This window comes from Halichoerus grypus, chromosome 9, assembly GCF_964656455.1.
Source record: "Halichoerus grypus chromosome 9, mHalGry1.hap1.1, whole genome shotgun sequence".
Taxonomy (NCBI): domain Eukaryota; kingdom Metazoa; phylum Chordata; class Mammalia; order Carnivora; family Phocidae; genus Halichoerus; species Halichoerus grypus.
In genome coordinates, this window is record NC_135720.1 from 78,045,038 (window position 1) to 78,072,841 (window position 27,804).

The 27,804-nt window shown below is 38.4% G+C and overlaps 1 protein-coding gene across 19 annotated transcripts in view; it reads left to right on the forward strand.

The window, feature by feature from the left end:
- Nucleotides 1-27,804, forward strand: part of LOC118529283 (uncharacterized) — a 511,719-nt gene that overhangs the window by 288,271 nt on the left and 195,644 nt on the right. For all 19 annotated transcript variants that reach the window (XR_013441210.1, XR_013441213.1, XR_013441214.1 and 16 more), the window contains one exon: nucleotides 8,088-8,183. Coding sequence is in view for 12 of the 19 variants with exons in the window: in XM_078055068.1 (XP_077911194.1) it covers nucleotides 8,088-8,183 (96 nt within the window). In the remaining 7 variants the exon portion in view is untranslated. The remainder of the gene's footprint in view (nucleotides 1-8,087; nucleotides 8,184-27,804) is intronic.

The following is a 27,804-nucleotide window of genomic DNA, read 5'->3' on the forward strand; positions in this document are numbered from 1 at the left end:
TCTTTCTCTGCTGTATGAGGATACAGCAAGAAAGGAGCTATCTGCAAGCCTAGAAGACAGACGTCACCAGGAACCAAATCTGACAGCATCTTGATCTTAGACGTAGCCTCTAGAACTGTGAGATATAAATGTCTACTGTATATACCACCCAGCTATGCTATTCTGTTGTAGCATCCTTAGCTAAGACAGTGTGCCTCTCATACACTGCATGTAACTGAGTGAAAAAATGTTTGACATTCTTTGTGGTTTACATGGCAAGATTTTTTAAAATTTATTTTGATTACTGGAGTATTTGTACATGTTTCTATCATCGTATTTTGTGATTTTCATTTTATTCCACTTTTTTTTTTAAAGATTTTATTTATTTATTTGACAGAGAGAGAGACAGCGAGAGAGGGAACACAAGCAGGGGGAGTGGGAGAGGGAGAAGCAGGCTTCCCGCCAAGCATGGAGCCTGATGCCAGGCTCGATCCCAGGACCCTGGGATCATGATCTGAGCTGAAGGCAGCCGCGTAACTGACTGAGCCACCCAGGCGCCCCATTCCACTTTTTTAAAAAAAGATTTTATTTAGTTATTTGACAGAGTGAGAGAGAGAGAGAGCGACGGAGCACAAGCAGGGGGAGATGCAGAGGGAGAGGGAGAAGCAGGCTCCCCACTCAGCAGGGAGCCCAACGTGGGGCTCAATCCCAGGACCCTGGGATCATGACCTGAGCCGAAGGCAGACACTTAACTGACTGAGCCACCCAGGCACCCCTTATTCCACTGTTTTACATTTCTCTTTTTTCTTGCCTCTTTAATCTTTTGATAGGCTACCTTTGTTTTCTTATTCATTTTTCCTGTTCTGTTTCATAATTATACATATTTTTCTTTCTAAATAGTTATTTTTGAAGTATTATCATACTATCTGAGTCTAAATATTATATCAAAATCCCTCTCCCGAAGACATATACACCATGGAATATATAGACTCCAATCTATCCTGACTTATGTGGTATTACTATCCATTATTTGTTCTGTTTTTTAATCCACAAATCAGATATTGTTTTCCTTTTATTTCTTAATTCAGACAGTGTTTATTGAAAATTATCTACATGTTTGCCAATCATTTTGTTCATCCTTTTCTCTTGCATCTCCTATTTCTTTTTGCTTTCATTTCTTTCTACCTAGAGTACATCTTGGTAGGTTGTTATTGTAGACAGTTGATAGTAAACAGTCTCAGTTTTTGACTATATCATTCCAAAAAAGTAGTTTCACAGGTTCACAATTCTAGGTCAGTTGCTTCTTTTGACATTCCAATGATACCATTCAACTGTCTTCTGATCCTGGGTAAGTAATTTAATCTCCCTAAAACTTAATTTCTGTGATTCAATTAAAAAATAATCCAAACGTATGTGGTATGGTAAGCACTGTGAATTGTGTAAGACTGATGAATCACAGACCTGTACCCCTGAAACAAGTAATACATTATATGTTAATAAAATAAATAAATAGACTAGACTAGACTAGACTAGAATAGAATATCACTTGTAATACCAAAAAAAAATAATAATAATAATCCAAACGTAACCAGGGGCCCCCTGGACAAATTGGGTCCCCTGGACAAATTGCTTGCTGAGACCCAGGTCTTCCTTCCTGTCAGTGGGAGGAGCTACTCTGGGGACTTTCTATGGTAGGAGAGGCTGAGATAGTTCAGGCCTCAAGATTTCTAGGGCCTGGGAGCTAGCTTCCAGACGACTGCTCTAAACTGCTGGTATCCCAAACCAGACTGCACCTAAAACACAGTCTGATTATTTCCCCCCAACCCAACTGCTATATCATACATACCCTGTTAAAGGTAAAGAATATGGAATCACACAAGAGTTCAGCAGAGTATCCTGCTTGACAAGCCTTACTATAAGATAATGAGCATACGGGAACCCATGCTTTCTTTGTCCTGAATCTGGTCTTTTACATCTCTCCCTTTCCCCAATAAAGCTTACTGTTTAGCGAATGCTGTGTGGTTTTGCACAACTCATTTGAAGTCCTAGTACATGATAAGTGGTCTAATGGCACAACAGATTCCTAGTCTACACCATGATAGTACCAATGCCATTTAGTTGGTGTTAAAGTTAGGTGGCATGATACATGTTAAGTACTTGGTACATAGAAAGAGCTCAATAGTTGTTGGGTGATATGTTTTTGTTATCAAAAACATGAAGGACCCTTTTATTCACTCTTGTTTAAAATGTTTCTCCTTTAATCATATATGGGAGTTCTATCTAAGGTGAATTTTTTCTCCCCGTATATTCGTATGTTGCCTAGTAACGATCACTGGCTTCTTAGAATAAAAAATAAAATCAACCATAGTTTCTACACAACAGAGTCTGCTAACACTTGGATGAAAACACTTGGTTAAGAATTAATCTCTACTATTAATTATGAAATGCTTTAACAAACACAAAATGTGTAATAATTGTTTATTGTTTTTCATTTGAGAGAGTTCACCCACATCATGGGAGCAGAAAGACTCTGAAATTAATTAGCAATTGATCATGACAGCATGTCATCCTATTCAATTTATACAACACCTGCCCTGATTATTTTTGAATCCATGAAGGAGAACAAGCATAGCAAACTGGCATTTGACGAACAAGCAACTTAATTAAAAGGCTATCAGGGACAGCAAATGGAACAAAAACTAATCAGAAAAATAATGTTTGCTAAAAGTTGACAGACAGATTATTACTACGAAGCAAAAATACTGGTGCATAAAATAACCTTATCTTTCAAACATTTATTGTAGGTATAGCTTTTGGTGGAGGGCTCAGTTCAGCAAATTTACCTATTCTTCTTAGTTGCTTGTGGGTATATATGGAAGTCCAGATGTCATTGCTGTCTCTAATAATTTTACAGGGTATCAGGGAGGCATGACAGGGAGGCATAAGATATTAAAGGAATGACAGGGTTGTTCAAGAAAACTTTTATAGTATTGATGGTCCTTAAGTTGCCTTGTAAAAAAAAGTATAGGAAAGATAAACAGACATAGATGGCGACTGTATATTGGAGTCATTGTGCATTTTTGTGATAGATGTTGTTTGATATTTGTGTGGGGATGGGGGTGGCTTTCTCTGCCCCACCATCATCCCCACAAAAATATCAGACAATATCTATCAGGCATTTCAAAGCTTCCAGGATATATTTTTTTAAAATTTTAATTCCAGTATAGTTAACATTACAGTGTTATACTAGTTTCAGGTGTACAATATAGTATTCAACAATTCTATATATTACTCAGTGCTCATAAAGATAAATGTACTCTTAATCCCCATCACCTATTTCACCCATCCTCCCCACCTCCCCTCTGGTAACCACCTGTTTGTTCTCTATAGTTGAGTCTATTTCTTAGTTTGTGTCTCTCCCCTCCCCTTTTTTTCATTTGTTTTGTTTCTTAAATTCCACATATGAGTGAAATCATATGGCATGTCTTTCTCTGGCTTATTTCATTTAGCATAATACTCCCTAGCTCCATCCATGTCATTGCAAATGTCAAGATTTCATTCTTTTTTGTGGCTGAAAAATATTCCATTGTATATACACACCACGTCTTCCTTATTCATTCATCAGTTAATGGACACTTGGGCTGCTTCCACAATTTGACCATTGTAAATAATGATGCAATAAACATAAGGGTGCATATATCATTTCAAGTGTTTTCATATTCTTTGGGTAAATACCCAGTAGTGCAATTACTGGATCATAAGATAGTTCTATTTTTTGAGGAACCTCTATACTGTCTTCCACAGTGACTGCACCAGTTTGCATTCCCACCAATAGTGCTCAAGGTTCTTATTTCTCCACAGCCTCACTGATACTTGTTCTTGAGTTTTTAATTTTAACTCCATTCTGAAAGGTGTGAGGTAATATCTCATTGTGGTGTTGACTTGCATTTTCCTGATGATGAGTGATGTTGATCATCTTTTCATGTGTCTGTTGGCCAATTCTATATCTTCTTTGGAGTAATGTCTATTCATGCCTTTTGCCCATTTTTAATTGGATTATTTGGTTTTGTTTGTGTGTTGAGTTGTATAAATTCTTTATATATTTTGAATAATAGCCCTTTATTGGATATGTCATTTGCAAATGTCTTCTCTCATTCAGTAAGTTGTCTTTTCATTTTGTTGATAGTTTCCTTTGCTGTACAGAAGCTTTTTATTTTGGTGTAGTCCAAATAGTTCATTTTTGCTTTTATCTCTCTTGCCTCAGGAGACATATCTAGAAAAAAATGTTACTATGGTCATTGTCAGAGACATTACTGCCTGTGTTCTCTTCTAGGATGTTTTTGGTTTCAGGTCTCACATTTAAGTCCTTAATCCATTTTGAATTTCCTTTTGTTTATGGTGTAGGAAAGTGGTCCAGTTTCATTGTTTTGCAGGCAGCTAGCTGTCCAGTTTTCATATTACAACAGCATTTGTTGAAGATACTGTCATTTTCCCATTGTATATTCTTGCCTCTTTTGTTGAAGATTAATTGATCATGATATCAAGGGTTTGTTTCTGGGCTTTCTATCCTGTTCCACTGCTTTATGTGTCTGTTTTTGTGCCAATACCATGCTGTTCTAATTACTACAACTTGGTAGTATAAATTGAAATCTGGAATGTGATACCTCCAATTTTGCTTTCCTTTTTCAAGATGACTTGGCTATTCGGGATCTTCTGTGGTTCCATACAAATTTTAGGATTGTTCTAGCTCTGTGAAAAATGCTCTTGGTATTTTGACAGGAATTGCATTAAATTGTAGATTGTATTCAGTAGTATGAACATTTTAACGATATTTTCCCTCCAATCCATGAGCATGGAATACCTTTCCATTTGTTTGTGTCATCTTCAATTTCTTTCATCAACATTTTAGGTTTATTTATTTATTTATCAGAGAGAGCACAAGCAAGGGGAGTGGCAGGCAGAAGGAAAAGCAGGCTCCCCATTGAGCAAGGAGCCCGATGTGGGACTCAATCCCAGGACCCTGGGATCATGACCTGAGCTGAAGGCAGGCACTTAACCGACTGAGCTACCCAGGCATCCCCTTTCATCAACATTTTGTAGTTCTCATAATACAGGCCTTTCATCTTCTTGGTTAAGTTTCTTCCTAGGTATTGTGTTATTTTTGGTGCAATTGTAAATGGGATTGTTTTCTTAATTTCACTTTCTACTGCTTCATTATTAGCGTATAGAAATGTGACATTTTGATTTTGTATTGCTTCCAGGTTATTTTAATTTTTCCTATTGATGAATCTCCTAATTCTAATTCTTTGCCCTAGGACTTCTAAAGAATTTTTGGTAAACTAGTACGAAACTTTAAGTTTATATATTTTAGGAGGTGAAGACAAAGCCCGTTACTCTGTAATATTCAGTATATTTATGCAATTCTGGAAGTTTATATACTGTTTAGTTTCTTGGACAACTTCTTTCTTATTTTGAGCAGTATTCCAAGCTCAGCGTTAATTCTTATTTACATCTCCAAGAACATCTTGGGTCAAACATAACCTTGACTGGAGTTCAGAAATTGAGCCTCAGAAAAAATGAGAACATCAAAAGAGACCTTAATGTGTTATATTGGCAATAGAACAAACCAATAAAGAATAGATGTGTTGCTTCACATCAAAGGTATAATTTTGCTTATAATAAAGAAAATCCATATTTGCCTTTGTCTTTTATATCAAAATGAATTATTTTCTGAAAGAGAATTCTTAGTAACTGATATCTAGCCTATGTTTGAACAAGTCCATTGATGGCAAAATCATCCCCTCTTGAAGGGGTTCATTCATTTTTGTAGAAAAAATATTGTAGAAGGTGGCTATGAAAGAGGGTAAGTATGTACATAAATGTAAACAGCAATATGAGGTGATAGGAGAGAGGAACAGGCAAACTTAACATTTTTCTAAAAGCATGAAAGTGGAGAGTTCATAACTATAGACTTGAGAGTTCAATGTTAATCTTAAATAAAAATCTAGAAAATATTTTTACAAAGATTCACTGGTATGAAATTAAATGTAAGATTCTAAACTTGGATCCAAATACTAACTTCACAAATAAAGATAGGAGGGGACTTGGCAGCATATATATGAAGGGGACATTTTCTAGTTGAAACTGAGAGTAAGTTCAATATGAATTAACAGTATGATTTGTCTGACAAAAGAGATAAAGCCATTCTTGCTTTTAAAATTTTCTTTCAAGAGATAATTTTCCTTGTTAGAGAAGACAGAAATAAAACAGAATCTCTATCTTCTTTATTATTCATCAAAATTATATCACTGACTTCAAGAAGTCCCTCTATCATTTTTTTCTGTTTGCTTTATTGCTAAACACAGCCATCTTAGGCTACATTAAAAGAAACATAGTATCTAGAAAGGGGACATGATGTTATCTGCTCTTACGGTATAATGTTCAGATCACACTTGGAGTATGGCATTCAATTTTGGAAACCAGATTATAAAAGCTACATGAACAAACTAAATATTTCACAGAATGGTCAAGAAGATGGAAGAACTTAAAATCCTGCTTTACAAAATATGGTGGAAAGAATTATAGGTATTTAATCCAAAAATGGTAGATATTAGAGAAATATGTTATTGAATACAAATATGTTATATTCTATCATGTGGGAAGATATTTTGATTTGTTTGAATGACCCACTGGATCATTGGTTGAAGCTAAAAGGAGATAGTTTTTCCTCAGTTTAAGGAAGAAAATTCTAAAATTCCAAATTATCTAGAAAGCAATAACTTTTTTTATCAGTGGAGATGTTCAAGCACTGGGTGGACCATAGCTCACCAGGGATATTGTGGAGAATATTAAAGCATATATATATATATTACTATGGCCTCAGTTACATATTATATATAAGACATATACAAATTATATATACTTACATATTATATGTAATATATATTACATATTATAGGCAATTACGTATTATTTATATATATATATATATATTACTCAGCCATAAAAAATAATGCAATGTTGCCATTTGCAATGACATGGATGGAGCTAGAGAGAATTATGCTAAGTGAAATAAATCAAAGAAAGACAAATACCATATGATTTCACTCCTATGTGGAATTTAAGAAACAAAACAAATGAGCAAAGGGAAAAAAAAAAAAGAGAGAGAGAGAGGCAAACCAAGAAAGAGACTCTTAGGTATAGAGAGCAAACTGATGGTTACCAGAGGGGAGATGGGTGGGGGGATGGGTTAAATAGGTGAGGGGATTAAGGAGTGCACTTGTGATGAGCACCAGGTGTTGTATGGAATCACTATATTGTACACCTGAAACTAATACTACACTGTATGTTAACCAACTGGAATTAAGTAAAAATTAAGTAAAAACTTAAAAAGGGATATAAGTATGGTCAGAAGTGATGAGTAGTTATGTCTCTTCCAACCTTGAAATTCTGTAAATTGCAAACAACTTTATATTTGTTTTTTGTTTTTTTTAATTGGACTACTACTGTCCAGCTAACTGGACTACTCTCTTTAATAGATCACATAATTTAGTCTAGGAGAGCTAACTTTCTAAATAGGATAATCCCCTGAAGTATTGCTTTGGGATATAGTAACCTTAGTTTAATGATCCAAACTAATACTGGGGTAATGTTTGCTAAAGCAAAAGGAGAACAGCAGTTGCACTGTGGCCACTTAATAGGCCATGTTTGAAGACTATTATGAATTTGAGGCCATAGTTGGTGACATTTAATATGTCTATATCAGTGATTCTCAACCAGGGGTGATTTTGCACTCTAGGAGGCATTTGGCAATGTCTGGAGCTATCTTTGGTTGTCTCCACTGGAGGGGAGCTTTTAACATCTGTTGGGGAGCTTTTGACATCTGGTGGATAGAGGCCAGGGGTGCCACGAAACATCATTACAATGCATAGGATGGTTTCCCACAACAGAGAATTAAGTAGTTCAAAAGGCCAAAATTGAGAAATTCTGGTCTATGTAAGAGGGTTCTTCCCTCTGCCCTCAATTTAGTTACATTTCTTTATCCACAAATTCTCTTTTTATCTGTCATTTTTTAAATGTCTAATTTATTTATTTATTTATCTTGACAGGGAACCCAAGTTTTCTGGATCAGAAAATAGACAAATTACTTCTCAACAGAGCACCTTCGTGCCAGTTCTCCAGGCCCCACTTCTCCACACAGTGACGTAAGTAAGACCTGATGTCCTTGCCCAGGCACCACAGGAGAGGAACCCCAAAATTATGAATCTTATATCTTATGTAGAGTGACTGGCACATCTGCTTGTCCTCCCCTCAGAAGATGTAGAGAGACTTTTGCTCTAGAATTTAAACAATTCTTCTCTGGAGAGAGGGTGGGGAGATCTTATTTCACACCCAGGCAAGGCATTTACCCCAAGTAAATGGCTTCAAGGAAAGTTAAGAGGTCTCTCCAGTTGTCTCTATTTTTAGGGTCTCTATTTCAGTTACCCTCTAATGCAGGTTGCTAGGTATCTTTGCTCAAAAAGCTCTAATCATGGAGCAACATGAGAATATTCATGGAGCATTGAACCCTGACATTATCCAGGAACTTATTCCTTTTCTTGCCCTCTCTCATGTAATTCTCACCCCACTGTGTCTCATTAGGGGGGTAGCACTATCTTGACCTACTTTCTCATGAAATTTAGAGCATCTTGTGATGCTTAAATGAAGCTATGAACTCTTGAATTTCCTTAACAAAACCCCTCTGACCTAAGATTTAATAGAAATCTGTGAGGCTTATTTCATTTGATCTATCGTGAAATGTAGTGATTTTCATAGATTATGGTTTACTGCACTTTGGGCAATAGATACATTTGTGAAAATTCAATTTTGTAAATTGAATAATATAACTGCATGAAAGAAGCGCTATGTTTGATGGAAACCTATCATGAATCCTTTTATGAAGTGGTCTCCAATGTGAATAATAAGTCCTCATTGTTATCCTTTTATTTTTTGTGTAAGTTGGAATCAATTTTAAATGTAGTGTGCATATATCATAATAGCGGTGAGAGTAGAGTTTTTGTGGGAATATCATAGAATTTTTGAACCAACAGAAAAGAAATTACAACTTTAGAAAAGGAAAAGGATAAGAAAGAACATTATCTTTAGCAAAGTTGGTGGAATTTTCTTTCAAGTTTCATTATTAATCTAAATATTGAAGTTCAGGTCCAAAATCAATGAGTGGAAACTATTTAGCCAAAATTGAAAGCTTAAAAAAATTTGTGAACATTTAAACTGAGTGATGTCTTGGGAATCACAAGGTACATAACAGAGAAGCAGGCATGCTGTTATGTATAGAAGGGACTAAATAAGCATTAACTAAATTGAATTAAAAGGAAGTATTTAGACAATTTTTCAGAGGTATTACTGGTATGTCCACTTATCTCTGTTTTTTGTCAATTCTCTAATTTCCATGTTGACCTACCTTCAACTTCTCTCACAAGAACACCTGGAAACAAATTCAAAGAGACTTGTTTCTGAATTAGTTTCCATTTGTCTGTCTCTTGGATGCTCTTAATTTTGTACACTGAAAATAATTATTACACTGTAATAATTTTGTACAGTGTAAAATAATTATTACACTGTAATAATTTTAATTGATTTAGAACTGATAATATTTAAAATTAAAAGCTCTCTAACTTTGGGCAATGAGAATCTCATTGCCCATACATGTCATTGTCCCCATCTTGCCCTCTTTGCTACCCTGTCTGTTTCGGAGCTTCTACCACTTAGCTACATTCTGCAGTGTGTTCTGAAGGGCCCACAGTGTGTGGAGATTTATTTAAGACAGTCTCTTTGCAAGTTGTTTGAATTGTTTCGGAAAAAAATCTGAAATATATACCTTTTAAAAATACAAACCTTATTCTGTTTTGTTCCTTATATTAGAGCAATAATTTATTGCTGTATGACAGGATTCCTCTCTTAGCTATAAGCAAATAGCTCTAAGGTTAATTATTTATTAAAGTACCTTAGGCAGGGAAAATTTGTGTCTACCAGAGAAACTGTTTGCCTTTTTGGAACTTTAAGGAGTTTCTGATATTTTTCTCTCTCTCTCTTTTTAAGGATTTTATTTATTTATTTATTTATTTATTTATTTATTTATTTATTATTTGAGAGAGAGAGAGAGCATGAGCTGGGGAAGAGGGAGAGAGAGAAGCAGACTCCCCACTGAGCAGGGAGCCCAATCCGACATGGGGCTCAATCCCAGGACCCTGAGATTATGACCCCAGCTTGAGGCAGACACTTGAGCCACCCAGGCGCCCCTATTTGTCTCTTTCTTTTTTTTTTTTTTTTAAAGATTTTATTTATTTATTTGAGAGAGAGAGAGCACAAGAGAGGGGAGCGGGAGAGGGAGGAGCAGACTCCCCGCTGAGCAGGGAGCCCGATGCGGGACTCGATCCCGGGACTCCAGGATCATGACCTGAGCCGAAGGCAGTCGCTTAACCAACTGAGCCACCCAGGCGCCCTATTTGTCTCTTTCTTGACATTCATCCATTTAGCTCTTTCCAAACATGTATGTAGAATTAGGCACAATTTTTAGTGTTCCCATGCACCTTGCATGCATTACCTCATTTAATTCCCATTACAACCCAGTAGAATATTCTTTTTTTTTTTTTTTTTAAGATTTTATTTATTTATTTGACAGAGAGAGACAGCAAGAGAGGGAACACAAGCAGGGGGAGTGGGAGAGGGAGAAGCAGGCTTCCCACTGAGCAGGGAGCCCGATGCGGGGCTCGATCCCAGGACCCTGGGACCTGAGCCAAAGGCAGATGCTTAACGACTGAGCCACCCAGGCGTCCCAGTAGAATAGATATTCTTATCTCAGGAGGAAACATTACAGAGACATTACCAGCTGGTCACAGACATTGCTTACCCAGAACTAGGAAGTTTAGGAATGGCACAAAGAGCCTAGGGTGGTATCTTGGTCACTGTCAGTGCTGGGTGTCCTCCCGGTGCAGACCTCAAAGGGGCAGAGGGGCACATGGAGGCAGCTGCAGTGGTGGGTGGTGGGAATTAAAAAATACCCTCTGCGTTAAACGAAGACTGGAATAGATGTAACAGAAACCAATATACAATAAGTAATTTAGTCACAGTAGGGAAGAATGAGGTGGATATATGTATGCGAAGTAATCCTTTCAGTGTTTTGCATTCCAAAATCTAAGGGGTAAATTAGTTACTATGTTTTAGCAAATAGAAGATGTTTGATACATGAGTTCCACTGTTTGTTCTCTGTGCCTAGTGAACTGGAGAAAGTGACTCAGTTTGAGTTTTGAACACAAGAAAAGTCTCTCAACATCAAAGAGATTAAGGTGACTTGTTCACGTATTCATTCAATCAACAATATTTATGCATACCAAACATGTGCCAGGAAGTGTCCTAAGAACTGGGGATGCAGAAGTGAATACAGCTATTAAGGTTCCTTGACAGCGTCCTGAGGCTGACATTCGAGAGTGTGTGTGTGTGTGTGTGTGTGGTGGGGGTGGCGGCGGGGGGGGGGGGGGGCGGGCAGCAACAAACAAATGCATAGTTAAATAAGAACAATAATCAGAGAGTAAGAACTGCAGAAAATTAACATCGGGTAATGTCATAGAGAATAACCTTGTGGCTACTATCCATTGGCTGGTTGAGAAAGGCCTCTCTGGAAATGGAATTTGTTCTAAGATCTGAATGACAAGGAGATAGCCATGCAAAAATGGGGGTTGAAGTAGGGCGTGGGAGGCCCTTAGTTTAGGGACTCTACACAGAGAGAACAAGCTTGTTGAGTTTGGAAACCTAGGGTGAGGATGTGGTGGTAGGAGATGAGTCATGGAAGGAGGAAGGACCAGCCCTTACAGGGCTTGGTGAGCCACAGTAAGTGGTCAGGATTTTATTCCAACGGCAATGAGAAACCTCTGGAGGCCTGCAGGTAGGTCACTGAAAAGTTGTGATTTTCCCAGTCTCCTTATCTATAAGATAAGGTAATAAAATAACCTATCTCAATGTATATTCTATTTTTGTGAAAAATAATCTATCATATACTAAATGCTCAATAAATGTGTGTTTAATAATGGTAATGACCATTTTTCTTAACAGTAACATACCATAGAAGCTGTAGAGTTGTTATCTTTGAGATTTAGAGAATAGTAAAAATGCCAACTACTTTTTACTGAGTGTCTACTGTATGTTTATATTATCTAATTTAATCTGCATTTCAACTTTTGGCAGAGGAAACTAACTTTTAAAGAAGTTAAGAAACTTGCTCAAGGTCACAGTTAGTAAGGATAGAGCAAGAATTTCAATTTCACTAATGGTCTTTCTGACTCTAAAGTGAATGCTCTTTCTTCTATGCCATGCTGCCACATGGACATTGTGTGCCCTGTATTCTCTTGATGGTCTGTGGTTGTAGCAGATGATCCCTTATTGAAGGCCTTCTGGCTTTTATTGAGCCTCTATTTTATAGAGCAGTTTGTCACATAAACCATAAATCACAAAATAGTCTTCAGTAATTTGTTCTGGGCATTGCCATATTTGACTAAATTATCCTATAAAGTAATATTTATAATTCTGTCCTCCACATCTTTCCATTTTATATGTAAGCATTGAGAGGAAAGCTATCAAAGAAATAGAAACCGACAGAGGAGAAAGTAGTGCTAAAGGCACTGCTTGAATTTAAGATGTTATTATAATTGTTATTATTAAATGGATTACTGGGAGATGAATGCAGTAATAAAAAGAACATTTCTTCAGCTACCTAAACTTATACATTCTGCATGAAAGAGGACTTTCTTTTTTTTAAATTTTATTTTATTATGTTATGTTAATCACCATACATTACATCATTAGTTTTTGATGTAGTGTTCCGTGATTGTTTGCGAATAACACCCAGTGCTCCATGCAGTACATGCCCTCTTTAATACCCATCACCAGGCTAACCCATCCCCCCACCCCCTTCCCCTTTAGAACCCTCAGTTTCTCAGAGTCCATAGTCTCTCATGGTTTGTCTCCCCCTCCTATTTCCCCCCTTCATTTTTCCCTTCCTACTATCTTTTTTTTTTTTTTAAACACATAATGTATTATTTGTTTCAGAGGTGCAGGTCTGTGATTCTTCAGTCTTACACAATTCACAGCACTCACCATAGCACATACCCTCCCCAATGTCTATCACCCAGCCACCCCATCCCTCCCACCCCCACCACTCCAGCCAACCCTCAGTTTGTTTCCTGAGATTAAGAATTCCTCATATCAGTGAGGTCATATGATACATGTCTTTCTCTGATTGACTTATTTCGCTTAGCCTAATACCCTCTAGTTCCATCCACGTCATTGCAAATGGCAAGATTTCGTGTTTTTTTTTTTTTAATGGCTGCATAGTATTCCATTGTGTACCACATCTTCTTTATCCATTCATCTGTCGATGGACATCTTGGCTCTTTCCATAGTTTGGCTATTGTGGACATTGCTGCTATAAACATTGGGGTGCACGTATCCCTTTGGATCGCTACAAGGACTTCCGTAAGGCACCAGGACACAGAAGATGATTGAATGAAGGGCTTCATAGTGGGGAATTGAAACAAGCCTGGGACACGACGGCTGTCTACTTAAGTTTCATGGATTGGAAAGCCAACAGAGACAATGATGGTCGTGCTCACTTACTTGTGGTGCAGGTGACATGAGCTTCTTCCACTGCTTAGAGCTAATGTCCACTTTTTCCTCCACCATTGCCTCTTTGTGGATCTGTGAGAGCCCTTGATGATACTAGGCTTTGCTTTGTCAGTATTGGGAAGGCTATCAAAGTTCCGTTGTCTTCAGAGATGGACAAACACTGACAAACAGAATAATGCAGATGTCTATAGTTAATATGGAAAAAATTAATGGTTTGCCCTCATCTGCTCCTGCTCCTCTGTCATTAAATTAGTTATAATAAGCTGCTTTACTACAAATATTGCCATTTCTTTTTGTTTGAATTATATCTTTTCAATGAAACAGTTGACATTAGTTAATATGACTATTTATACTAAAACTTATTCTAAAACTCTGAAGCCTTTTAATCATCCAGCAGGTACAATGCATATTATACATATTTAATCTATATGCACTAATGTGTCTCTCCTTTCCTCTTCATACCATTTTACTTTTGGGGTTTGGATTTAGAAGATATTAGGTGTTTTAGTTTTTAGGTTTTTTTTTTTTTAATGCTTTCTATATACCAAACACTACTCTAAGTTTTTCAGTAAACAATGAGAAAAAAAGATCCTGGCCTCTGTGGGGTGGAGGACCACTCTAGGACAGTGATAGGCAATAAACCATAAACATAAGAAATACCTACATTATGTATTCTGCTAGAAGATGGTGGTTGTTACTGGAAAAAAAGGGGACAGTGGCAACTTCAAGGAGGTGAAGATAAGCCATTGGGTATATTTAGATAGATACCTTTTTTGTTGTTGTTGTTCAAAATGATTATACACTAGTGTTCAAGGTAAAAAGAAAAAGTTAATTTTGTCTGCACCATAGAAAATGGATGAATTCATTTGACTGTTTGTGAAGAATTTTTTAAAGCTTACTTTGCAGGAGGTTGTTTTTTCCCTTGGTAACTGCATGCCTGATTTAAATTTATCATAATCAGGTGTCACAAGAAGGGGTGCCATCTCCTTCATTAAAGGATAAGCAGGTTGTATTGATACCCCCCTTTTGTTCTGAGTAGTGTGCATTAACCTCTGATTAAAACAACTAAAACAAAAATTCCTCATACTTTGATGGGAGAAACAGGAACCTTAGAATCATGTCTCTTCAGAGCATAATGAGTCCTTAGAGATTCTTGTCAAACCCATTATGTCACAGCTGGGTATTCTGGTCCCAGCCCAGTGGTTGATTTGACTACTAGGGCTGATCTGACACTTCTGACTTGTAGAAACAGTGACAGGATTCCACAGGGAGCCCAGGCAATCTGTCCCCACTCTATTATACTATCTTGTAATACTATGTAGGAAGTACTTAGGAGGACACAAATGTGGTGTTTTCAATTTTTCATTGAAAACATGCCTGGAAGACACGCCCTGAAGAGCTCTTTGGTCTTTAGTGGGCAGGACTCTCAGAAAGAGCAGCAGGGAAGTCTAGTATCTTATTTTTTAATACACAACTTCTTGAAAGAATGAGAATGATTTACCCCCTCCCTAGAGACTGAAACTAAGCAAACCCTTTCAACCTTTAGAGAGTTCTAAAGAGATCTAGCAAGATAATAAATGAGCTTGTAACTCTTATAAAGCTCTCAGATTGAGGTCACTCACTGTCAAAAATCTTTCTCTCTGAGGAACTTACCCAGAGACTAGACCCCTGTTCCACAAAATCCGATCTTTGGCGCAGCAACAGCAACATCACCTGGAAGCTTGTTGAAGTACTCCATCTCAGGCCTCATTCAAAGCTACTGAATAGGAATCTGTATTTTTTTTTTTTTTTTAAAGATTTTATTTATTTATTTGAGAGAGAGAGAATGAGAGAGAGCACATGAGAGGGGGGGAGGGTCAGAGGGAGAAGCAGACTCCCTGCCGAGCAGGGAGCCCGATGCGGGACTCGATCCAGGGACTCCAGGATCATGACCTGAGCCGAAGGCAGTCGCTTAACCAACTGAGCCACCCAGGCGCCCAGGAATCTGTATTTTAACAAGACCCCCAGGTGAGATAGGTGGAAAGTAAGACTGAGATGCACTGGCCTAGAAACTTCTGCCAGAAGTGGTCCTGACCAGGACAGAGCAACACCCCCTGCTTTGAACTTGAGGCTTGAATCTTGAATAATGCCTGTTAGCAGCCAACCTCATCCATGTTCTGTCAAAACTAATTCTATGTTAATAAATATTCAACCAGTTTGACTAATTCCTGTGTCCAATGCTCAAATTTGGTACGGCCCTTTGGCCAGCTCCTGAATATGTTCCCCTTAGAGGGAGGAGTGGACAAAGATTCAAATGGGCAAGGGAGGATGGTGCCAGTTCATCTAGACATCTTGCACTATGGCCTTTGCCCTCTTTCCTGTGGGAAGCCCTAATGTTTCCATCTCCTTTCTTTCTTCACTAGAGAACCTAGCTCTTCTTAAGACAGCATTCAACTATTCATCCTCTCACATATTTGTGTAACATAAGTGGAAAGATGAAGGCATATTTTACACTAGAAGGACCTTGTTTGAGGATAAAAAAATATTGGGAATATTCTCCTATTTGCTTCAAAAAGTTATTCTTCTGTATTCTGTTCCTCTCTGACCTACATTGACTTTGATTTCTCAACCATTTCTGTGTCAGCCTTTTGGAGATCCAAAGCTAGACCTTGTTCACCTGATCATTAATACTATGGCCTTGCAAAGAGCAACTCTGTCTGCTCTGTATTACCTGACTTCACTTGGCAGGCATTATTCTTCTGGCTTTGGGCTAGGTGACAGGTCTCAGAATTTCACCACACAGTTTCCCATTCTTTGCCTCATTTGCTAGACACAATCCTATGAAGTAAGCATCACTCTTGTCTCCATTTTACAGACTAGGAAACCAAAACTCAAGAAAAAAATAAAGGGTTTTCTCAAGGTGACACACGTGGAGCTTATTGCTGAGGTTGACACATCCTGATGATGGATAACTCCAAAGAGTAAAAATTCAGTGTTTAACCTCATTTTGAATTTTTAAGATATATCATTTTGATGCTGAACTGGGCTCTTGGGCTCTCTAAACAATAGAAATTGGTAAGAGGCCAACTTGGGAGTTCCAGGCAAGGCTTTATCAGGGCTTATGCTTAAGCACAATGGAGGCAGCAAAAAGGAGAGAATCCTCAGGCCCACTCCCCAAGGAGAGGTCAGGAAGAGTGTTTTAAAGAAACTTAGGTGGGAAAATGTTGACATCTGAGCAAGTAGAGGTGGGGGTCTATTAGCACTTATGCATTTAAAGGTTATGCTTCTTCATGTGTTGCATGTCTAATTAGTACGTTAAATCTCCATCCCTGGCTTGGTTCTTAGTATTATAATGAGGGAAAGAGTTGGTGAAAGGTCAGTACTGGGGTCTATCTTGGCACAGACTGGTCGGGTTTTTGCCAGTCTTTGTAGTAAGCCTCCTCCTTTCAGTAAGCATCCTCCGTCCACATTCCTGCAAGATATGCTACTAAAGGGCATAGACTTAACTCTCCTGGCATGCTGCATTTGGTAATTAGGGTTTGAGGGGACCTGAGTCCAGTCCCTCTCTGTCTCAATTTTAGACAGGTTTTTCTAAGAAATTATAGCTAACATTATAGAATCCAAACCTGTGCCAGTGACTGTTTTAATGCTTTACATATATTAACTCATTCTGCACAATTTTTTATTAGGGAAGCCCTATTAAATGAACATTTTACAGATAAGCGGACTGAAGCACAGAAAGGTCAAGAAACCTAGAAATTACCAGAGTTGGGATATGAGCCCAGGCAATCTGTCTCTACTCTACTAAACTATCTTGTAATACTATGTAGGAAGTACTTAGGAAGACACAAATATGGTGTTTTCAATTATTCATAAAGCCCTAAAGGAGGTGGAAGTTTTGTAAAGGACAGAAAGCTTGGTCTTAGAATGGTCAGATGCAATAATACCTTATGTTTATACAGAGCTTTTCTCCAAAGAGATCAGTAATTCACTAGATATCCCTGCCAGCCTCCTGACCTAAGGCCTTTTTTTTGTTAATAAGGAGAAGATTAAAGGAGTCAAGAGAAAAAAAAAAAATTCATTCCTCTATTTAATGATCAAATGAAGTGGCAATTGCAGCTAATACTCAGCTAAAAACTTTACCAGTCAAATGTGATCCAGCCTGAGATTAGGAGGGTTTAAAGCTCTCTAGCAAATCTGTGAGAGGTGGATCAAGGTCCATACAGCATCAGAGCTGATTGTAGATGGGTGTTTAAAGAGCAAAGGATATGTCTTCCTGAAACAGGTAAAAACACCTTTGAAATGTAAATTAACATTTACTTACCTCTCCAAGGCTCAGCCTTCTCTGTGACTGTGTCCTTCATACTCATGTGCCAGGAAGAGGAAGAGTCTGGGAGCAGCTGGAAGATTCCAGGGCTCTGTGAGATGGGCTTGTGCCTTGAGCTGCAATAGAAGCAGCACAAACCTGACAGCTCAGCTCATCCCATTCACTTAGACACGCTGGATGGAGTCAGATGCACTGCTTCAGGTCTTGTACTTAGTAAACCATATTTAGGTGCTTAGAAAGTAAGCCAAGGAGGAGAATTTCTGGTATGTTCCCCAGTAAAGGTGGAAAAGTACCTCGGAAATTCCCTGGGCAGCAAGTAACCAGTAAGGATCCCCAATCCTGCTGATTTTTTTTTTGCTTCAGCATCGGGGGATAGAGGCCTTGTAAGGACCCAGACAACATCCCCCAAGGAAAACTTTTCTAATTTTGCCTTGAGAGTCCTATGTTTGCTCAGGGTTTGGAAAAGGAGAAAGGAATTGGTGCAGGTGCGTCTAAGGAGGACCCCAGAGCCATTCTGAGTCCCAGGCTGGGCTACTGAAGGGTGTGCATTCGTTCCGATGCAGTTACTCAGGGGTCTTTCTTGTCCAGCGGCACTCAGTGCAGCTCTGACTCGGTGAATTCTCTGAGGCTGAATGGAAGCTGAGAGGAAAGAAAGGGAGCAGGGAAGAGCATGTGAACTCAGAGACCAGCCCTCCTCGGTATCTCTTGGGGTCCTCTGGTCCTGCTGAGCCTCTCCAGAACTGGCACTCTAGGGTGCCAGTGGCCCAAACAGGCCTTCAGATGATGCCCCTATGACACACTCAGTGCCACCAAGGCTGTTTGAGGTGAGGTATTGGCAGCAAAAGGGCTTCGGCCTTCATTTCCTGGAATACAAATGCTACCCAGAATGCTGCTTCTTGTTTGCGCCATTACTATGGGGTGTATATTTATAGAACACTCAGATTTTAAAGAAATCAGGAGATAGAGCTGGACTATGTGCACTTTAGCCGTAGGAGTTAACAACTGAAACATTTCTAGTCTTTCCTAAACTACTGTTACCTTTTTTTGGAGTCATATTATTCTTCTTCTGAATCCTTATGAATGAGATAAAACAACAATTCTTTATTTAACCTTGAAGATTTCTCCACATTAGCTGCCATGAAGGCAAGTATAGGGTTCTTGTTCTTTGGATCTTGATGGGAATATAGGATATATACATATATACAACAAAAGGCAGAAGGCATTTTGTTACCATTTGACATAAACATTTAAAATATAGCAAGACAACATACACACAAACATATCACCTTCTATTCTAATTAAAGTAAAATTTCTATCAGAAATATAAAACTGTACTGCCCACACAGAAGTAAATATTCAGTATAATAAATAAAACCAACATTTTAAGCTACTAGCTTAAAATAATGTTAATCACCAAAGGTTCCTGGAAGACTGATAAAGGGCTGTTGAAACATTTTCATTTATTCTTTTTAAGTTATCTCAAAATGACCACTCATATTTGGTAGTAATTGCCAATAAGGAAACAACTGAAACAGGCATGCATACCTTTTTATATCACCAATATAAAACATGTTTTCTTTAAGGCACTAGCAGTAGCAATGTAAGAATCAGAACTCCGGATATCCTGCATTCTGATGAGAGGCATTTTGGTATAAATCTTAAGGACCTGGATTGGACCACTTTGTAGCTGTATGTTTTTGGATAAGTCATTTATAATTGCTAAACTGTTTCATCTCCTGTAGATGAAAAAAGAATGGATTCTAGGTTGTTGTGGGTATATAGACAGTATGGAGTATATAAAGTGCTTAGCTGAGTGCCTGGTTCATGATAAACAATAAAGGTGTGCTATCAGGGCACCTGGGTGGCTCAGTCGGTAAAGTGTCTGCCTTCGGCTCAGGTCATGATCTCAGTGTCCTGGGATCCAGCCCCACATCAGGCTCCCTGCTCGGGGAGCCTGCTTCTCCCTCTCCCTCTGCCTGCCACTCGCCCTGCTTGTACTCCCTCTCTCTGTCAAATAAATAAATTAAATCTTAAAAAATGGTGTGCTATCATTGTCATTATTATTGATATATGTGAAGAATCTGAAAAGTTAGAAACTTTTCACTCTAATTTGTGTCATTTTGGTCCAGACTCAGATTATGAATTTCACACAGGTATTAGATAATATAATTGAGTTTGGTATCACCACGAATTGGAATACATTTATTTTCTCCTATGAGCTTTGCCCGTAAAATAGGTACTTGTGAAGAGCTGTCTAATTATTTGAGACTTCTTAGAGTAGGTCAGAAGAAGACATGATGAGGTTTAAATTGCCAGAAACTTGGGTAATGGAATTGCATCATTAGCAAACATTAAGTGTTCAGAGCATAAAGGGAAGTAGGGAGTAGAGCTATTAATCAGGTGACTTCAGACAAATTATTCACTCTAGTTCATAAGTGTCATTTCATCAAAGGAGCTAAGTCTGTTTTTATAAGCAGTTTTCCAAAAAGCTATCAAGTAAGGTTATGGGAGCTGTTTCTGTCCCTCAGAGGAGAAAACTTTCCTCCACCTTCCCCTTCCTTCCAAAGTCTTGCCCTTACTCAAGGAAGAAATATGCTCAGATTGATCAGACACAGGGCCATGTTTTTCTACTAAGGTAACGTGGCAAAATGTCACCATATTAAAGGGTGAAGTATGACCCTGAGTAGGCAGTCCTTCTACTTCCTGTGGAGCCTGAGATAGGACCCAGCTTCTCAGGACCTTCAGGCTCCACCAGTCCTGTGAGTTTGCCTTCACTCCCTACCCTTTATCCCAGGATCCCTACCTCTCCTACAGGAAGATCTTCAGATCCTTCTCATCCATATGACAGTTTGTACTGGGATATTTCCCAGACATAGACCAGACAACACATGCAGCACAGTCCTGGACGCTGGGGAAAAGTATGGTTTTTCCTGCTGTCTCCTCTTGCCTTTGTTGCTGCATTGATGTCCATGTTTTATGTTGGATTTTCCTTAGATTGCAGCAGTAAAGACCCACCCTCACATTTGTGGGTGATGTACCCACAGACTCATTGGAGGGGTGGGGAAAAAATAAGAAACTTCATTTAGAGATTCCAATACAAGGTATGGTTTCCATCCAGCTTTCATTAGACCATTGCTTTGAGGTATTAATGGGCTTCATCAAGCTGTTAACAAAGCTGGTACTTTGTTCCCTATTTGGCCTTGTGTCTTTGTTTGGCTCTCTTTCCCAGTTACTTTCAGGTAATAATAAATAGAACTATTTCATTTTTCAGGAGTTGAAAAATCTAGTCTTGTCTAATACCAAAGTTTCACAATCTCACGCAGTCCAACTTCTCTCCTCCAGGTCAGGCTTGACTCAGGTCCCAAGCTGTGCAGCGGGATGAGGAGTGCAGGCTATCTTTTTCATTACCCCCTCTGATACTTTCCTCCTTCCCCATTCTCTGCTTTTAGCCTTTTGGGGTAGGGAAGAATGGAGAAGGGATGAGACAAGTAAAGGAAGCAAAAGGGTTGTATATAACTGGGGTGACTTAAAAAGTTTCTCTTGGCTGTTAAAATGCTTTCAATTGGGGCAGGTTTCCAAATACTGACTTTCTCTTGTGCAGTGTTTTTTCGGGTTGCTGTATTTGTAAATCTTTGTTCTAGATAATGCCCTCATTGCTTAAAACTTCTCTCTAGAGATCCATCCCCCCAGACTGTTGGAATCATTTTGGGAACACCTTCCTGTAGGTGTGCTTTTTGTCAGACCCATATCTGGTGCATGGGAAACAAGCACATTCACCTTGCTGTTCGTGGAAGTGCAGCTCACTCCTATTCCCACCTAGCCATCTCTTCTCTCATCTTCAGGGGAAACTGCAGCCATCCTCCTGACTGTCGAATTTTCTAGGTAACAGTTAGTCATAAGACTGCATACCCCAAACTCCAGCTCTCTGTGTGGTTCTCAAAAGCTACCTTCCTTAGCTTTAAATGTGGTAAATGGCCCTTTCCCTCTGCTATTGCGCTGTGAGACTCAAAAGTGAGTGATAGCCAAGGGTTTCAGAACTAGTTCTTTGTATCTTAACATGTTGTCCATAAGTGATATTCACTGGTTATTCTGCAGAAACTCTGAGAACATAGGAAAAGGCAAATTTAACATCTTATGACACTTACATATAGACACATAGCATGTGGTCACTCAGTGAACATTTTATTCAAGTAATGCTCTTGCTCTCTTAAACCTGGGTATAGCTCAATCCTCCAGTAGAACTGTGCAGTTATAACCATTACCTGATTCTTGAGAAATGGACACTCGCTATTTCTGGTTATAAATCATGTAATAGATAATTAGAAATCAATAAGGGCAGCTGCTTTTTTTCAGTTTATTAAAATGAGCCTGGAGTTTGAATAGTAGAGATTAACACACCTGTAGGTTAGGGTCTAAGTGGCATACTCTTTCCCAGCTACATAGTTGGAGTTTGAACTGCATATATGGCATAACTAATCAAAACATATGTTCTTTGCCTCTAATGCTTCATTAATTGTTAGTTGTTGCAAGCATTTGTACAAGGAGGGGTTCCTGGGGCTATAGGAAAATGGAGGTTCTGACAACGTTTAATAAATTAACAGTTGAAAATATAAAAATTTACAAACTGAGAGCATAATTTATTAACTTTCACCAAGTTTTTCCAGACCTTCCCTGGGCAGTAAAAAGCAATTTATCAGGAACATCTGGGTGGCTTAGTTGGTTAAGTAGCCGACTCTTGGTTTTGGCTCAGGTCATGATCTCAGGGTCCTAGGATGGAGACCTGTGTGTTAGGCTTCTTGCTCAGTGGGGAGTCTGCTTGAGGATCCTCTCTCTCTCTCCTTCCCCTTCTGCTTCTCCCCGCCCCCCATGCTCTCTCTTTCAAAATACATAAATCTTTTTTTAAAAAAGCAGTGTATCAAGCCTCTTTTCAAGAGGAATTTAAATCTTCCTCCACGATGGTACCTGGCTAATCTAAGTGAAAATTGTTTTAAAACAAATACATTTAGAAATGCAGTAAGGGGATACTCGAGGAAGCATGGTATAATCAGGATTATTCCAGAAAATTCAAGATGGGGGCCTACTCTTTATTAACTAATTTTTTGTCTTTCAAGGTGATATTCACTCTTAGAGGAGAAACATTTCACTTTACACTCTAATATTTCCCTGAGTTTTATTGGAGTTTTCCCCTCAGGTCATGTTGTAGAAGAATATTTAATAGGTTTTATGACTCTGGCCTTCTGGATCCTCCCAAAGTTTCAGAGTCACAAAGTAATATGAAGACTTTCTTTCCTATTTACTTATTTTAGGGAAAGATGGATAAATTACAAACTCTAGAGTTGGTTTATCTTAAAGAGTAAAATTGACTCCTTTTATTTTCTTCTTCTATGCTTAAAGTTTTGAAGCAGTCTTGCAATTATCAGAAATTGTAATTTTTCAGGAAAGCCAAAGGGTGTGCATGAAAGATTAAACTGACTTCCTGAGGAACATGTTTCTAAGACCTGGAGCTGAGGGGAATTTCTAGAAATAAAAATGTTTGAGTTATTTCCCTTATTATAGTTTCAGATATATAGAAACTCACTGGAGAGTTTGCCAATTCTTAACTTAATGGATTATAATGCTTTTTGTTGTTGGAGCTATGTATACTTTCTATATGCCTAAGAATCAAAGGATCCTTTGACCTAAGGGTCAAAACAATGAGGGTTGGTTTTTACACTGCAATGGATGTAGCAAGTAGTTTGGTATGATATATGTGAGACTTTCATTGGTGAAGAATTGAGTTATTGAAATATTGTGTAATTTTAGGTAACGAAGAAAAAAAACGCAACAATGTCCTCTAGACAACTTCACGGTCGGCATAAATATCAGAATCAGGAGAATGGGAATGGATTGATTCTTTATGATAATTGTAATCATTATACTGTTGGTAAAGTCTTACTGCTATTTAGGACAGTTGGTTATTATAGGGCCTCGTCTGGATATATTTCAGAAGAAATGTTTCCAAACCTGACTTGGTTATCATTTTAGACCTGCCCCCAATTTGAGAGTTTACTTTGAGGTAACCTCTAGGAAAATGCCTACTTAGGGAGACAGTTCTCCGGAGGTTGCTTTATGTCCCAGTTGGGACTTAGGTTTGTACATGTCAATTGGCCCATACACAAAAACAAGCACACAATGTTATTTTTCGAAGTAACAGTCTGTGCCATTATTAATTTATTGCGTTTTAGCTCCAGACTTACTCTTTAATATATGCCCTGTGATAATAGAGGCAATTCCTTTAGCCTTCTCTCCTTTCACAGTAAGCGTATTATTAACTTTTCTCAGTAAAAGGCTCTGGAGTGACATTGTAGGAAATGGGCTCTCCTGCTATTTCGTGCTGCAGCAAATGGAAGTGGGGGTGGGCAGTCTCCGTGGTGTCAGAGTGCAAATATGCGGTGGGGCTCTGCCCCAGCCATGGGCTCAGTATCCTCAGCCACCTTACAGCCTTTGTCTGATGATACCCTTTCTATACCCCTCTTGAAATGGGAACTGGTGTCCCAAAGGCTTCTTGCCTGGACCAGTGTCCAAGGCCACCCAACTCCACTGGCTCCCAGATTCCCTTTGCAACCTAGAGGGCTCTCATCACTTTTGTGTGTCTACACCACTGGTGCTAATCACATGTTCTTTGCCTCCATTCTGGAGGGTAACCTTCCATCTCCTGATTGAATCCAGGCTGCTATACATCAAATCTCAATTGTTCCCATGGGCATAAAAAAAAGTGACTTCTAGGTAACATCTGAATTGAAGTGGGGGACACTTTTATGAAAGCCAGCTTAGTATACTGAGTGCTAGCAGATGTTTCATGTTGTAGTGATACTAGAGATGGTCTGTCAGTGGGTGCTCTGTGGTACCAGCCTGCAGGGTTGATGTCTCCCTGGCTGTGTCCAGTAGAGAAGGCTAATGGAGTTTCAAAGGCAATACCTGGGACTATATGGCAAGTATGAGTGATGAAGAACAGGGCAATTACTCATTCAGTAAATTTTTACAGAGTGCCTAGTATGGGCCAGCTACGGTCCTAGGTACTGAAGGTATAGTGGGGAAAAGACAAAACAAAAATCCTTGCATTTGTTTTTACTTAGTTCTTTTCTCCACATTATCTTTGCCTGTTTGACACTTCAAGTTGGTGCTTCTCACTTTCTACTGGCTATTCTTGTAATCAACAGAATAAATCATTTCACGTAACATCGTTACAGAGATACTTGAAGTCTGTGTATGTTGGGGGAGGGTGGAACTAACGGTTGTGTGCCAATGGCCATTTTAAAGATAAATTTGAGTAAAAACATCTTACTTTTGGCCAAACATCTTAGAGCGATTTTACTGCCTTCAAATTAATAGCAGCAGGGTGAATGGAAAATTAAACCTAGGTGGTGTATGAAATTGGCTTTGAATTTCTCATTAATTAAGAGTGCTCAGTGACCTAGTTGTTCTGATTACATTGGTTGGGGAATTTGATCATTAGTCAAATGAAAACGTGGAGCTATGCCATTCTCTTAAGAAACCCAAATGAAACTTGGTGTGGTTATGAAAGAATCAATGCTATGATTACCTCTTGCTGGAGGGGTTCATTCACATGTTTTCCCTAAAGGTAATCATTACTTTTTAAAGGAATAAACTGATGGGAGAACATCTTGAGATTCTTTTGTTTGTATTTCAAATGGCCTAAAGTGGACGGAAATTGATGTTTTAAACTTTCATTTTCTTTATTTTCACATCCCCTGTATGTTCGCATTCTCTGGGCAGGTATGAACTCACTTTTGTCCTAATTTCTCTTCACTTTCTCCAAAATAAGAAGGAAGAGGGTGGCCAGTGGAGGAGGAAATCCTCTGGGGATACTATGATGTGATAGGAAACAGAGATGCAAAGTTCTTTTTCCCCCCTCTCTTAGTTTTCCGCAACTTAGTTTTTCTGTAGATAAAACTCAGCTGAAAAATTATTACTTCTTTCTGAAATTTATGAAGTTCAATGGTGCCTAATGCTTTGGGAAATGGGAAATACTTGCAACTCCTTAAATAAGGTGATGATATTTAAAATCATGTTCAAGGTTTATGGTATATACATTAAAATAACTATTTCCTTGAACTGATCTTTTCATGTTTAAATTTCATGATTAGAATTTAGTTCAAAATCCCTATTTAAGTGATACTACAGAGACAGCAAATTAAAATGTGTGTAGCATTTATTTATTTATTTTTAAAGATTTTATTTATTTATTTGAGGGGGAGGGGGAGAGAGAGAGAGCACGAGTAGGGGGATCAGCGGCAGAGGGAGAGGGAGAAGTAGATTTCCCGCTGAACAGGGAGCCCTACCCGCGGTGTGCGTGTGGAGGGTGGCTGGATCCCACGACACCGAGATCATGACCTGAGCCAAAGGCAGACGCTTAGCCAACTGAGCCACCCAGGCACACTTGTGTGTAGCATTTAAATACATTATTTTATTGACATTATTTCAATAAAGTGGTTATAAAGGTCTTGAACTCTGGAATCATTTTATATTAAGAGTTTGATTAATAAGCCTAATATGTTTTATTTCACTGTAAGTGTAACTTTAAAAAAAATCTAAGAATATTTCAAAAATAATTTTATTAAGCCTTTAATGTATGCCTGTTAGAACCACAATTGCTCATGGTAATATTATCTTCCATTTATATTTTCCTTTTATTAGGCCCCAAGTGGAGACTGACATACTATATAGACTCAGTAAAGGGAAAGCTACTATTATCACTGTTTTCAAATGACAGTCTTGGTATGCAGAACCAGGAAGTGTACCATGCATGCAGTGCAGTTTTTCAGAGAATAGAATAGGATAACATGCCTTTGGAATAGGAGACTAAAAGGATCAGGGTCAGAGGAACTCCTATTTTATTGAGGCAAGATAGCATGGAGAAAAGGGGACTCTTTCTAGAGATCTTGATTCTAGTTTCAGCATTGCTTACTAACTTACTATGTGGACCTGAGAAAGTCAGTTAACATCTCTGAGCCTTGGTTTCATCATTTTTTAAATGAAGGGATTTTAGGTGACCTCTAAAATGCTTCCAGCCATCAAATATGATTCCATCTCTTTGGGGGATTTAGTTTTTGTGTCTGAGATTATTATTAGCCAGGTACAAACCAAGGGAAAGTCACATTAAAGCAATTTGCTAGCCTCAGATTTTGTAAATTATTGTATTTGACTATTCCAAGGTTCTGCAATTTTTATATATTGACATAGAAGACTTTCCTTCATAGGTCTGATATTCAGAGAAGCAGCAAAACAGTATAATCTGTTTCTCTAGGAATTGAGTAAGGAAATCTGATAATTTGGGCAGTTCATCTTGGCTTCTGGTAAAAAGCAGTTGTATCCAGGAGCTTTAAAAAAGCTGCTTTTAATAACTTTAAGTGGGAAGGAAATTAAATGGAAACAGCAACGAGAGAATGTCTTCTTGGGTCCAGTTCAATAAGCACATATTGAGCTTCTATTAAAGGTCTACAACCTCTTATTTTAAATCTGAAATCCAAAAAGCTCTAAAAATCCTGAATTCATTTAGTTGCAAAACATGACCTGAATGGATACGAGGCTATATGCATTTTTTATTTATCCCATTTAATGTAAATACTCATATCTCACTGAAGAAACTGTGATGTATTCAGCTTTGAAGTACCACCCCAGAACCTGCTAGGAATATTCTGTAAGATGTGGTACATGGCCTCTACCATTCTAAGTGCTGAAAGTTTTGAATTCCAAAACTCATGTAGTTATATGGGTTTGGGTAAAGGGTCTTGGACATGTATGTGACAAGGAAGAAGGGGAGTGGAAGGATGGCTGGAGAG